This window comes from Lampris incognitus, chromosome 3 (genome assembly GCF_029633865.1).
Source record: "Lampris incognitus isolate fLamInc1 chromosome 3, fLamInc1.hap2, whole genome shotgun sequence".
Taxonomy (NCBI): Eukaryota; Metazoa; Chordata; class Actinopteri; order Lampriformes; family Lampridae; genus Lampris; species Lampris incognitus.
Window position 1 is genome coordinate 84,583,077 of NC_079213.1, and position 13,385 is coordinate 84,596,461.

At 43.8% G+C, this 13,385-nt stretch overlaps 1 protein-coding gene across 3 annotated transcripts in view; it reads left to right on the forward strand.

The window, feature by feature from the left end:
- Positions 1-13,385, forward strand: part of LOC130109057 (regulator of nonsense transcripts 1) — a 46,763-nt gene that overhangs the window by 29,986 nt on the left and 3,392 nt on the right. For all 3 annotated transcript variants that reach the window (XM_056275770.1, XM_056275771.1, XM_056275773.1), the window contains 11 exons: positions 3,407-3,521; positions 4,017-4,160; positions 4,385-4,598; positions 4,880-4,997; positions 5,531-5,687; positions 6,471-6,613; positions 8,188-8,362; positions 8,581-8,662; positions 8,752-8,916; positions 10,873-11,093; positions 13,200-13,322. In XM_056275770.1, the coding sequence (XP_056131745.1) occupies positions 3,407-3,521; positions 4,017-4,160; positions 4,385-4,598; positions 4,880-4,997; positions 5,531-5,687; positions 6,471-6,613; positions 8,188-8,362; positions 8,581-8,662; positions 8,752-8,916; positions 10,873-11,093; positions 13,200-13,319 (1,654 nt within the window). In that variant the 3' untranslated portion in view covers positions 13,320-13,322. The remainder of the gene's footprint in view (positions 1-3,406; positions 3,522-4,016; positions 4,161-4,384; positions 4,599-4,879; positions 4,998-5,530; positions 5,688-6,470; positions 6,614-8,187; positions 8,363-8,580; positions 8,663-8,751; positions 8,917-10,872; positions 11,094-13,199; positions 13,323-13,385) is intronic.

A 13,385-nucleotide genomic window follows, 5' to 3' on the forward strand; every position in this document is an offset into this window, starting at 1 on the left:
GACTAGCCCACTGTGCCGTGGTATCACTGACCACCTTGGACCCTCTCTGCTGCTGTGAGAAAACCAATCTACCCTTTATCCTTACCTAGCATTCCTTATTCCTCATTCTGCTCTTCATCGCTGCTGTCCTCCAAGTCCTGTCTGCCAACATGCTCATGTCCCACACCAGCCAGTGCATCCTCGTAGAAGGTGCGGACCCTCTGACTAACCCAGTTCACCTAAGAGGATGAAAGACAAACCTAACTTCCTCTGTCATTGTTGCCTTGAGTACCCCCCCCCCCCCACACACACATACACAGCCTACATACACAGGTTCCATCATCATCATCCACAATAATACATAGCTAGCCTACATACATAGCCCCCACAGCCCCCCCCCCACACACACACACACACACCACATGTTATTATGTTTAGCTAGCATTCATCCCTGTCTCCCCGATATTAAATAGGCTTACACTTGACTTACCCAAAATGCTCATGAACGATGCCTTGCAGACAGGAATTTTCCCAGTATCCATCGGAATCATGTACTTGACAGACACATCTCGCAGTTTTTGTTGGTCTGGTTGGTCCACCTTAGATCGCCGTCGTTTCACGGGCAATACATCCATATAGGACAGAAGGGTGGCATCTTGTTTGACCTTTTCCTTTGACGAATAAAACACCTCACTAACCTTTGTGATCTCTTCATTCGTCAATAAGACAGCTTGACAGAACTGTACTGCATTGTGTGTGCATCTTATACATGGCTCTCTCGCCTCACCGCTGTAACGCGCAACTTAAGCAACGTTACTTGAATAAGTTGCATCCTTTCTTTTCTTTTTACGCCCGGATGGAGAAACGATCACGGGTTCCTGTATTTCATCAAAGTTGTCCATTGTTTAGTGAAGAAAACAAGAGAAAAAAACATAAATTCACACCATTTAGTTCAATATTTACATTGAATTCGACCGGACTTTGCAGCCTCTCTGAGCGGAACTCACGCGTTTTGTCACCTGACCGGAATACTGCGCGCTGATTCGCTGAAATGGATTTATCGGGTTCTGTTCAAAAACGGCAATGGCGTTTGTCGGTTTTTGCTGCAAAACACGAACTTGCAATGTCTCCACAATGGTCATTAATGGCTTTTGAGGAAAAACGATTTGAGCGACTGAATGTACTCTGTATAAAGAATGACACACGGCTGTCAGTTCTTTTTTTTTCAAAATTGGCGTTTATCGGTTTTTGCAAATGAATTCTTCATCTGTTCTTCCATATTTCTCTTCTTGACACCATACCTATCCATCACCTCCTCATCACCTCTGTTCCCTTCACCAACATGCCCATTGAAGTTGCTCCAGTCACCACTCTCTCCCCCTTGGGTACACTCTCCACCACATCATCCAGCTCACTCCAGAAGTCTTCTTTCTCTTCCATCTCACACCCTACTTGTGGGGCATATGCGCTGATAACATTCATCAATACGCCCTCAATTTCCAGCTTCATACTCATCACTCTGTCCGACACTCTCTTCACCTCCAGCACACTCTTGACATACTCTTCCTTCAGAATTACCCCTACCCCATTTCTCCTCCAATTCGCACCATGGTAGAAGAGTTTGAACCCACCTTCAATGCTCCTGGCCTTACTCCCCTTCCACCTGGTCTCTTGCACACACAGTGTACCTACCTTTCTTCTTTCCATCATATCAGCCAGCTCTCTCCCTTTACCAGTCATAGTGCCAACATTCAAAGTTCCGACTCTCACCTCCACACTCCTACCCTTCCTCCTCGCCCGCTGCCTCTGGACATGCCTTCCCCCTTTCCTTCTCCTTTGCCCAACAGTAGCATAGTTTCTACTGGCACCCTGCTGGCCAACCGTACCGGTGGTGGTCGTTGGTAACCCGGGCCTCGACAGATCCGCTATGGAAACCTGCTTTATGATCCGCATATTTGATTTGGTAAAGATTTTATGCCAGATGCCCTTCCTGACACAACCCTCCCCATTTATCTGGGCTTGGGACTGGCACTAACAATGCACTGGCTTGTGTGTCCTCAGTGGCTGGGTTTGTGATCTCAAAAACACAAAATAGCCTATAAACTTAAAGCTTTTACTCTTAAATACAAAAAGACAAGTCCACCCCCCCTCTTTTCTCCCCAATTGTACTTGGCCAATTACCCTATTTTCCGAGCTGTCCCAGTTGCTGCTTCACCCCCCCAGCCGATCCGGGGAGGGCTGCAGACTACCACATGCCTCCTCCCATACATGTGGAGTCGCCAGCCGCTTCTTTTCATCTGACAGTGAGAAGTTTCATCAGGGGGACGTAGCGCATGGGAGGCTCACGCTATTCCCCCCCAGTTCCCCCTCCCCCACAAACAGGCGCCCCGACCAACCAGAGGAGGCGCTAGTGCAGTGACCAGGACACATACCCACATCGGGCTTCCCAATGACAGACACGGCCAATTGTGTCTGTAGGGATGCCCGACCAAGCCGGAGGTAACGCGGGGATTCAAACCGGGATCCCCGTGTTGGTAGGCAACGGAATAGACCGCCACGCCACCCGGATGCCCACAAGTCAATTCTTAAAAAGGACATTTATTAAACAAACCAGGTCAAGGTGAGAACACTTAGGATACATAAAAATGCTGTAACAGAAACGGGCTCAGCCGTTTGGATTTTTAATCATCAATAAGCTCAAAACTGGTGTAAAAGCTTGAGCATAATTTAGTGGAACAACATAACTGTACTACAGGTTATCAAACATTTTTAAAAAATCTCCAAAACGAAATAAGGTGCCTAATTCAAACAAGGCGTAGTGAGTCTCCAAAAAAATGTGCAATTCCAATACCACATTAGGCTCCAAAACGAAATAAAGTGCCCAAATCCAAAAAGCAATCTCCAAAACGTATTAAAAGCGCATAATTCCAAAAGGGCATTGTAGTCTTCAAAACAAAATAATTCGCAAAATGTTCAGTAAATGTTGTGTTAAGTTAGACCTAGCAGTCTCCATTAGTTTGGACGAGTTCAAAGTTGTAGTCTCTCCAGGTAGTCTGTCCCTCCTGCCACCGAAAATAATGGACTAATCTCGGGAGGCTATTGGGGTAGCGCTTTTCTCCTTATGAAAGTAACACTGGATTGTCCAACCAGTGAGAATTTGGTTGCACGAGAACATATTGACTGACCTGTCGACCAGGAGACCACCTCTAGAGTTATGAGCTCCTTATTTTCAAACATTAGCATGAATTGTTAATTTAGATCAAAATCTATCTACCTGTATTTGTACTATGGAGTTATTTTTCCTTTAAGCCTGCCACATTTCAGTCAGTTTTTCTGCAGTCTTTCTGCTGATAGTTTTTAGTCCTTTAATCCTGGTTAGAATGTAAGATGGAAGTGATCATCCATGCCACTGTGCTCTGACTCTCAGCATGCCAGAGCTCCAGAAATTGCAGCAGCTGAAGGATGAGACAGGAGAGCTGTCGTCTGCTGATGAGAAGCGTTATCGGGCTCTGAAGCGCACCGCAGAGAGGGAACTTCTCATGGTGAGTAGAAAGAGAGCTTAAATGGCATTCCAGACTTAAAAAAAAAACAACAAAAAACTTGTCTTGATTTGTCTATTCGCTTGCCACTGTTGACTAAAGGCTGCCACTTAGATTTCAGTGGAATTCGGCGTTCAGGAACAGACTTAATCCCTTATAGATCAGTCATCTGTTTAGTCATGATGTCATTGGTCGCAGATGCATTATTAGCGTACTCAAGGCAAGCAGTTCCATTTCTCTAAAGCACAGATACGCTTAGTATATAAAGTGTTTTTTCCCCCTGGGGCTCTGGGTACCTTGATGCCAGTAAGGAATGCTTTTTTTGGTGTGGTTAGGATAAAGGCTTGGACACATGCAAACAGCATCAGGTTAACTCACTTTGATCATCCATGCTAAAAATGCACTCAAACCCTTCTCCATAATGACTGCTATATATCAGTATACCCTATTCTTACAGCTGGTTTCTGTCTACACCCCTCTGACCCCTCCCTTCTGCAGAATGCTGATGTCATTTGTTGTACTTGCGTTGGGGCCGGTGACCCCCGCCTGGCCAAGATGCAGTTTCGTTCCATCTTGATTGATGAGAGCACACAAGCCACAGAACCAGAGTGCATGGTGCCCGTGGTGCTGGGAGCCAAGCAGGTAAAGATGCGCATTCACACACATATAGCAACAGATCACCTTGACTATAGGGTTTCTATGCAGGTAGGGACAGGAACGGAAAAAAGAATTTAACTACCAGGTATTTACATTTAAAAAAAAAAAGAATTAAAAAATATTTTGGTTCGTTTCTGATCCTTGCCAGACTAGATTTGCTGTGTGATTACATCAACTTCATATCCCTCTCTCTGTCTCCCCCTATTCAGCTCATTCTGGTGGGCGACCACTGCCAGCTGGGTCCTGTGGTGATGTGCAAGAAGGCAGCCAAGGCGGGTCTGTCTCAGTCTCTTTTTGAGCGCCTGGTGGTTCTGGGCATCCGGCCCATCCGTCTGCAGGTCCAGTACCGTATGCACCCGGCGCTCAGTGCATTCCCCTCCAACATCTTCTATGAGGGCTCCCTGCAGAACGGGGTTACTGCTGGTGAGTTGAGTTCATCATACAATAATTGGTTTCAGTGTATAGGGATATTTACTCTCATCTAATGCTGATGAATTTGGCCTGGTCAAAATTCTCATCATTAGTCACTCTCAAAGGTCAATGGTCTAACATAAGGGTCTTTTTTCTATCTGAAACTCTCTTGGTAGAATAGTGGACATAGGAATCTGCTAAGCAATGTGGCTAGTGGTCATAAACCATAGTTTCCCTTCCTGCTTTGTGTTTTGTTTAACTATACCTCTCCCAAACTCTGCTGTTCTCTCTAGCCGACCGCATTAAGAAAGGCTTTGACTTCCAGTGGCCCCAGCCAGACAAACCCATGTTTTTTTACGTGACCCAGGGGCAGGAGGAGATCGCAAGTTCTGGAACCTCCTACCTCAACAGGTAGAATCGCACATAGCACTGCACAACAGCTTAAACAACCCCCTATCCCCTCACACACATATCCATTCTTCGTGATAATGGAAATAAAAACCATCTGCCCTGATTATTAGGACAATCAAGTCTTAGAATACTGTAACTTTAGTTTCACATTTTCTGTAGTGGTGTGGTGTTCACACTGTTGTGGTACACTGCTAATGAATCAACAACTGAAATGCAGCATACTTAATATTTTTGCTAACTTTGAAAACGCCATTATGTTCTTTATCAAGATTGCCCTCTGGAAATTTTAATGTTACCAGGTTGCTCTTAGTCTGGTGTGTATGTTCTATGGAAAAGTTTTTTTTTTTTTTTTTTTTGGTCCACCTGAGATTTTCCTTAAAGCTTAACTGGTTGGATTTGCTCATGTATATTTATATATGAAGATGGGTGGGGCTTGCATTTAAGGAAAGGCAATCTAAGGCAGTTAGGGTCAGCATGTCAGTTTGATGTATCATTTCTGGTGTTTGGGATCTAACTGATGTTCTGCATTTCAGGACGGAAGCAGCCAATGTGGAGAAGATCACCACTAGGCTGCTGAAGGCTGGGGCCAAGCCTGACCAGATTGGCATCATTACCCCCTATGAGGGACAGCGCTCCTACCTGGTCCAGTATATGCAGTTCAGTGGCTCTCTGCACACCAAACTCTACCAGGTACAGGAACAGGTCTGCAAACACAGACCTGTTCTGTTTTTCAATAAAATGAGGAAGCACTTTGGTGTCTTTTTGCTTTGAATGTGTGTCATGGTCATCCAGGAATGTCCTACACTGGTGACTCCCATCACTGTTGGTTTTTTTTACTGTGCTTGGTAATTAAGTTCACCTGTACTGCCAAGTCTCAACTGTTGGATTACCTGCCAAAACCATGGACAACTATGGGATGGGAAACACTAGCTATGGGTAGATCTGGATTGACTAGCACAGGAGATACCTGCTGCTGGCAGATGAAAAGAGACTATCAGCTGGCTCCATATGTATGAGAAGAGATACACAGAAGTCAACGCTCTCCCCAATTGCTGTAAGGGTCATGCAATGGTGGGGTGCTAGGAGAAAAGGAAATTTGACTTTCTAAATGGGGATAAACAGGGAAGACCCGCCAACCCCCCATACCCCCCCAAAAAAGGAAAAAACTCAAGAAACATTATCAACACTGACAAATATCAGTCAATAGACCAGGAAGGTAATTACATGATACATGCACTGAAAGTTGTTCATGAGTGTGCAAAGCAAGGTATTATACAGAAATGAAGATTTTTAAAGCCTACAAAAGGAGGAAATATCTATAGTTGATGTTAGTTTATTTATATCAGTCTATTTAAGAGGGTTTTGAATCAGAAAGCAAAGCTGTAGGGTCCCACTTATTGAGAAAGGCATTGTTCCTTGTGTCTATACATTGTTGTTCCTGCTCTAAGCCCTACTTCACCTGTCCTATTGCAGGAAGTGGAGATAGCCAGTGTGGACGCCTTCCAAGGCAGGGAGAAGGACTTTATCATCCTGTCCTGCGTCCGTGCCAATGAACATCAAGGCATTGGCTTCCTTAATGACCCACGCCGGCTCAACGTGGCCCTGACCAGAGCCAAGTAATGACCCCAAGCCTCATACACATACATGCAAACACTGCTTCCTTCTGTTGGTGTTTAGGGTGTTCTGATCTCTTGTTAGAGGAATTTATCTGTACCTCAGTACAGAACCTCAGTCTTCCAGTCAAATTCATAACTTGTTAAATCCTCTGTGTAAGCCACTTAGTGTGTTTACACTTAGTCAAGGACCAATTCAGTGAATAGAATTCAAATATAGCCTTGCATCTCTGGTAGAGCTACTCTGAGAGCTTAATTTATTATTTTGTTGTTGTTTTCATAAAGGTAACATTGTTGTGTCCACAGCCTAGTGTAACTTGGCCATAATTTCACAGTCACTGTTGAATATAATCAAGCCCGTTTGTCTTCCATTGAAGCTTTCAAAACAAATGTTTTTTTTTTGTTTTTTTTTTTAATGCCTTAGCTTCCAGGGCTAGTTAAATGCCAGGGCTAGTTAAATTAGTGTATGTATTTCCATGATGCAAATTATTTGTCCAAAATAGGATACTTTTTATGCCTGTTTTGATTTAATGCTTCATGTGCTGTCAAAATGAGACAAATTGCCTCAGCCATTGTGGACTGCTTTTCAAGCACTGATTTTATATTTACGAGCCAGTTTCACCAAGCTTACCAAGTTCTTAGTTACATGCACTCCTCCATTTTCTTCAAGTTGTTGAGAATGGAAAAGCACCACCATTTTTTTCCTGACATCTTCATCTCTTCCACACCTTACTGAAGATGAAATCAACTTCTCATTTGTAACCTAAAGCTTAACAAAACTGTGACCGATTTGAAGTACTAGGGGATGGGGAAAAAAAGGGTAATCCTGTGCATGAAGAAAATGGGCCTCATTCATCAATTGTTGGTGCATACAAATTTGTTTTTACACATCCATGGACATTTTTTTAGCTCTCAAGATTCACAGTCACAAGCAAAGCCTGATGGTTATTTGTAATTCCTTCCCCCCATCTCTTGTTCACATCTTGCAATGAGCAATCACCCATGCTCACAAAGACATCATTGTTTGCAATTGCTGTCTAAATTCAGGATTTACCCAGGTTCTACACTGGTCTCGGGAGACAAATTTCAGGGCAAAAAAATTCCATACATGTATAAATGTTCTTGGATGTCTAAAGCTATACAGCTATTAATGAATATTGATATTTAGCCTAAGTATGTTCTCATTAATGTCACTTTGCTTTCGGCGTCAATCTGGTGGTGGTGGTGGGGGGGACTAATTTCAAAGGCCAGATTAGAAATCAGAGGGGACATGTCAATTTTGGTCAATTTCTCTACAGTTTACAGTTTAGGACTCTTTCTGAACAAGGTGAACTCAGTGTTTTCTCCAAGTGCAGGATGTGGGATAGGGAGAGGAGAAAATGACTTGCATGCATGTCAAGGGTAAGCAAATATTTGTACTCTGCACCAAACCCCGAGTCAGCCCATTGGACTGCTGCATTGAAGAAGATAAAAACAGTTCACCATGTGTGATGATGAAAACAATCAGGAAGAGGAAGGATTGGCACTTGGCTTCCCTCTCCCTGACCTCCTAGTGTGCCATATTTATGTGTTTGAAGGTATGGTGTGATAATTGTGGGAAACCCTAAGGCCCTGTCCAAGCAGCCCCTGTGGAACCACCTGCTGAACTACTACAAGGAACAGAAGGTCCTGGTGGAGGGGCCCCTCAACAACCTGAGGGAGAGCCTCATGCAGTTCAGTAAGCCTCGCAAGCTGGTCAACACCATCAACCCCGTAAGAACAAAGCAAATTCTGTTTGTTTGGATTTCTCAAAACAGATTCATTTTCACAAACAGATTTATGTTTTGTAGCTGGACCTGTGCCCAGCTAGAAATGCATACATAACATAGTGGACACAAATAGTGATCTCACTGTTTTGAAAACCAGGTTTTTATAGCCATATTCAACAAGCAGCTGTATAAAGGATATGAATGTTGACCTGCGTTTCCCAGGGTGGACGGTTCATGAGCACGGCCATGTATGATGCCCGCGAGGCCCTCATCCCTGGCTCCGCCTATGACCGCAGCAATGCAGGTTGGTAAATGATACCAATTCTTAAAGTCCTTGGCTCAGTACAGAGCTTGCACATGACAATCCAATGACCAGTAATCTGTTTCTTTCAGCTGGACGCCCGTCCAACATGTATTTCCAGACACACGACCAGATTGGGATGATTGGTGCAGGGCCGGGCCACATGACTGCCATGAACATCCCCATACCGTTCAATTTGGTGATGCCGCCAATGCCTCCACCGGGTTATCTAGGCCAGACCAATGGCCCTGCTGCAGGTAAAACACATTGCTATTGTACTGATCCACTACAGCTTTAAGGAGGGCATCATAGGCATTATTCTGGCCATGTTGGAAGCTCATAACTCCTTGCTGCAATAGCAGAACAGCTGTTTGAATCTCTTCAAGTCCCACCATGTTTTTTTGCTCACAAGTGGTTTCTGTGGCTGTGAATAATAAATGTACCATGGATTGACACGTTAGCCATAAATGCTTTGGGGTTACCATTAATGGAGTCAGGTTTTAAACAATAGAGGCATGCAAACATATAGGCTAGCATCGATCCCATTATTGCACTGAGGCCATAGTGGAGCCACTGTGCCGTGCTGGTAAAGAGTCGTGTGGGCAGTTATCATTTGTGTTTACGTCGACATTGGCACTGAAATCAAGACTAGAAACAGAAATGCTACAATGGTCACAACAAATAACACCATGTTTCATTAGATCTTACTCTTAGTTTTTTCTGACTGCTAAGGCATTGGAGCTCTGTCTGCCATCTGCTTCATGTATCAAAAACAACATGGTCTGCTGTTACAGTGTTCTTTTACTTCTCTGTGAGGGATCTTCAAGGAACATTTCCACAGAAGCATTACGTGCCGCTTTTGTGTAGCGGCACAGTGGCCCAGTGGTTAGCACTGTTGCTTCACAGCAAGAAGATCCTGGGTTCGAACCCCGGGCCGTCCCAGGTCCTTCTTGTGTTGAGTTTGCATGTTCTCCTTGTGTCTGCGTGGGGTTTACTCCGGGTGCTCCGGTTTCCTCCCACCATCAAAAAGACATGCATGTTAGGGTTAATACTCCTGTCTGTGCCCCTGAGCAAGGCAATGGAAAGAAGAACTTGAGTTGGTCTCCAGGCGCTGCAGCTGCCCTCTGCTCCTATACAATAGGATGGGTTAAATGCAGACAACATTCATCGTAAGAATACAATGAAAAAATAAAATGGCTTTCTTCTTCTTACAAGTAAAACGCATTGCTTTCTGTGTGGCAACAATATTTCCACGCAAAAAAGGCAAAATACTGTTGAGCCAACCACAAAGTGTGGCAAATGTGAAAACAATCAAATCCATTACAGATAGCTGATGGTGGATTTTATCTTGAGGAGTCTCAACACATGTATTAAATTTTCATTTTAATTCTACATAGTGGGACCTTATTCTTGGTTGTTTTGACAGTATCAGATCTTATGTAGAGTGGAAAATGAACACCTATAAATCTTGTAAAATGTTTTTTACCTGCCAAGTTGAATCAGTTCATCTGGGCACAAAGTTTAGTGGGAGAAACACTGGTTTGAACTGGGAGTCAAAGCGGCCATCTATGTGAAGAGGGAACGACCATCCCTGAATGGGGAGGGGGCTAAGAGTACAATGCTGTGATTGCAACTATTCCCCCCAATCCTCTGTGAATAGTGTATGTGGCCATTGTAATTCTAATTAGTGGTCACGGCAATTTGCATATGAAACCGATTGCTGATTTTGGTTGTGACGAAACTGTGCCGGTTTCGGTCATTATACAACTGTATTATTTATAAGGGTGGGGCTACCTGCAGTCAGTTGAGACTGAAGAGGTCACTTAGATGAGTGATGAAACGTTTCTCCCACAAAACTTTGTGTTCAGATGAACTAATTCAACTTTCTGGGATTTCCTTACCTGGATTATTGAGCATGCATCAAGACATTTTTTACATGCCATTTTGGTAGGTAACCAGCTAATTATTAGAAAAATCTAGCCTATTTAAATGGGAAAAAATCATGTTCTTGCCTTGACTGCAGTTTAATGTAGTTTGAATGTGGCCTGTTCCATGTGATTTAATATTTAATGTGGTACTGTTTTTATTTATAGTGAACTGTTTTTTTTTTCTATGCAAGCTCTTGTATAAGGCTTTCATATTAACAAGACATCCCTGTGCAATTGTTGCGCCTGGGGAATGAATTTCTCATCCTGATCACCTGCATCACCCAGGCCGTGGTGCTATGAAGGGCAAGCCTGGTCGTGGTGGGCGACAGAGGACCCGTGGGTTGGGCAACCAGGGTGCCAGCCAGGGCAATGGACCCAACAGCCAGGCCAGCCAAGACGGAGCTTCCCAGCCTTTCTCACAGGGCCCGCTGACCCAGGGCTATATTTCTATGAGTCAGCCTTCTCAGATGAGCCAACCTGGCCTCTCTCAGCCAGAGCTATCCCAGGTAACCTAAACAGAGCAACCAGTTACTCTGCCTGCAAGATGCCCTGTACTAAGTCTGGTAAAAGTATGTAATGATTTTAACGATTTTTCAGTTTTAGAGTTTATGAACCAAATGTAAAAATTTTAATGGGCATCTTCTTTGGTAGGGGTGGGTGGGGATTTTCCCCCTCCCCCTTTTCATCATACCCAATTTCGTATGTCCAGTTCCCTATACTCCCAAGACCCCTGCATGCAGGTTTCTCTGTGGGAATGTAACATTTTCAAGGTTTACCCTATTTCTGCCAGATCCACCTGCAGCTATACAGGTACCCCAAACCACTTGTAAGGGTCACTGGTTGCAGTGGTAGTACGCATCACCCCCACTGGTTCCCCATTCAAGAATAGTCCCAATTGACCTTTTGCAAAGTACCGGCCCAGAATGGTGCTTGGCCAATCCTACCCTAGCAACAGTTTCTATGTGAGGGAGGTCTGTCAAGCTTTCAAATAGACAGCAAAATGCTGAAACGGTATGCCTATGGGATCTGCAAATCAGATAATAGATATATGAAAAGTCTGGAGGGGGTGTAATTTTCTTTCCCTTCCCAGAACCCAGAACACAAGAAGCGTAATGTTGGCAAGGGATTTCACAGTATAGCAGACCCCATGGCCAGCTTAATCCATCCAAAATTAACAAAAATACCTGTCTGCTCCAAGCTAACCTTGCTACTAGCTATTATTGATAGCTAATATAGCTAACGTATTACTGTTACTTTTACCCACGCAATGATTATTACCATTATCAACATATCAATGTATTACTGACTAACAAAATAACATTATTAATGTACCTGTTGAACGTAACCAGCTTAAGTCTGTGGCCAGAGATACCTAATTTAATGATAGCTAATGATAGCTAGCCTACTAACATAACTTTGTTATGCTAGTCACAGGTTAGCCAGGTTCCACCTTTCATTTCAGAGCATAAAGACCCGCGGGGAGGGTGGCTGGGATGGTCTCTGGCAAGTCTGACCTCCCCATATTCGGCCTATTTTAAACGTTTCTCCCTGTGAGCTCCAGGTGGGGACCGGCCGTTCGGAAAAGTCATCCTGCCCGCGGAGGCATCTCGTTTGCCTTATTTTATTGAAAATACCGGTTCTGGTCCGAAGATTAAAATAAAAAAAAATAAAAAAATCATGGGGTGATTCCCCCAGATGTGATGTCCCTGGCTGCCCTACGACCCCCAGGAGCCCATACAGAATCCCCGAAAAAGCCTGGATAAAAGAACGCCATGGGGAACCGTGGCCAAAATCAGCACTATAATATGGTGATGTTGACTATGGATTATTAAAAATATACCAATAATAGCTGAAATATTTAACTTACCCTACAGCACAAGAGCACAATTGGTCCACAATGTGTTTCAGAATTAGTTGATGGGGTTTCTCATTCTTTGATTGCGACCAGTAAGCTTTACCCTCAATTACAGTCGCACCCGGCAGTCCGGAGTCCACGCAAGTCAGTTTTACTTTAAATATTCTGAATGTATCCCTCCTGCATACTGTTACCCCTTCTGCCTTTCACGGGATGATATTAAGGATGAATTACCCCAACATACATCACTTATTTTCTCAGGGAATGCACTCCTTTATTCCTTTTGGGGTTTTCCAGCTACTTCCTGGATGGTTCTGAAAAGCTTGATGGTCATAGCAACAGTAACTAAGGGGGGGGCGGGACTTTGTGAAAGGTAAGGGGGGGGCGGGACTTTGTGAAAGGTCAATCGTGCTTACCTTTTACACCTGGCTGAACCTGAGGCCACTCTGGAACGGTTTAACGGTGGTGTTGGGATATTAGAATATTAGTTTGCTGTGCAACCCAAGTGGTACATTTTAAAGAAAAAAAAACAGTTCTGATAAAATTGACAACACATTTACTAAGTTTATCATTTAAATATCATTTGACATTGAATTAAGGAAAACTTGTTTTTGTTTACCCGAGTGCTGTTTTCTAGCCCCAATCACCACTACCATTATACATCACATTAAATATCAATCAGATTCTGCATAAAGGCAAAAGTCAAATGCAGAATCACCTACAGTACTTATGAGGTTTCTGTCTTTCTGTCATTCAGGATAGTTACCTGGGCGATGAGTTCAAGTCCCAGATGGACGTGGCTCTGTCTCAGGACTCAACTTACCAGGGTGAACGTGCGTACCAACATGGAGGGGTGACTGGTCTGTCACAGTACTAGACCGTAAGTACTGGGATTAAGGTTGCTTGAGCCAAAAATCTATTTAAAAAAAAAAAAAAACTATGT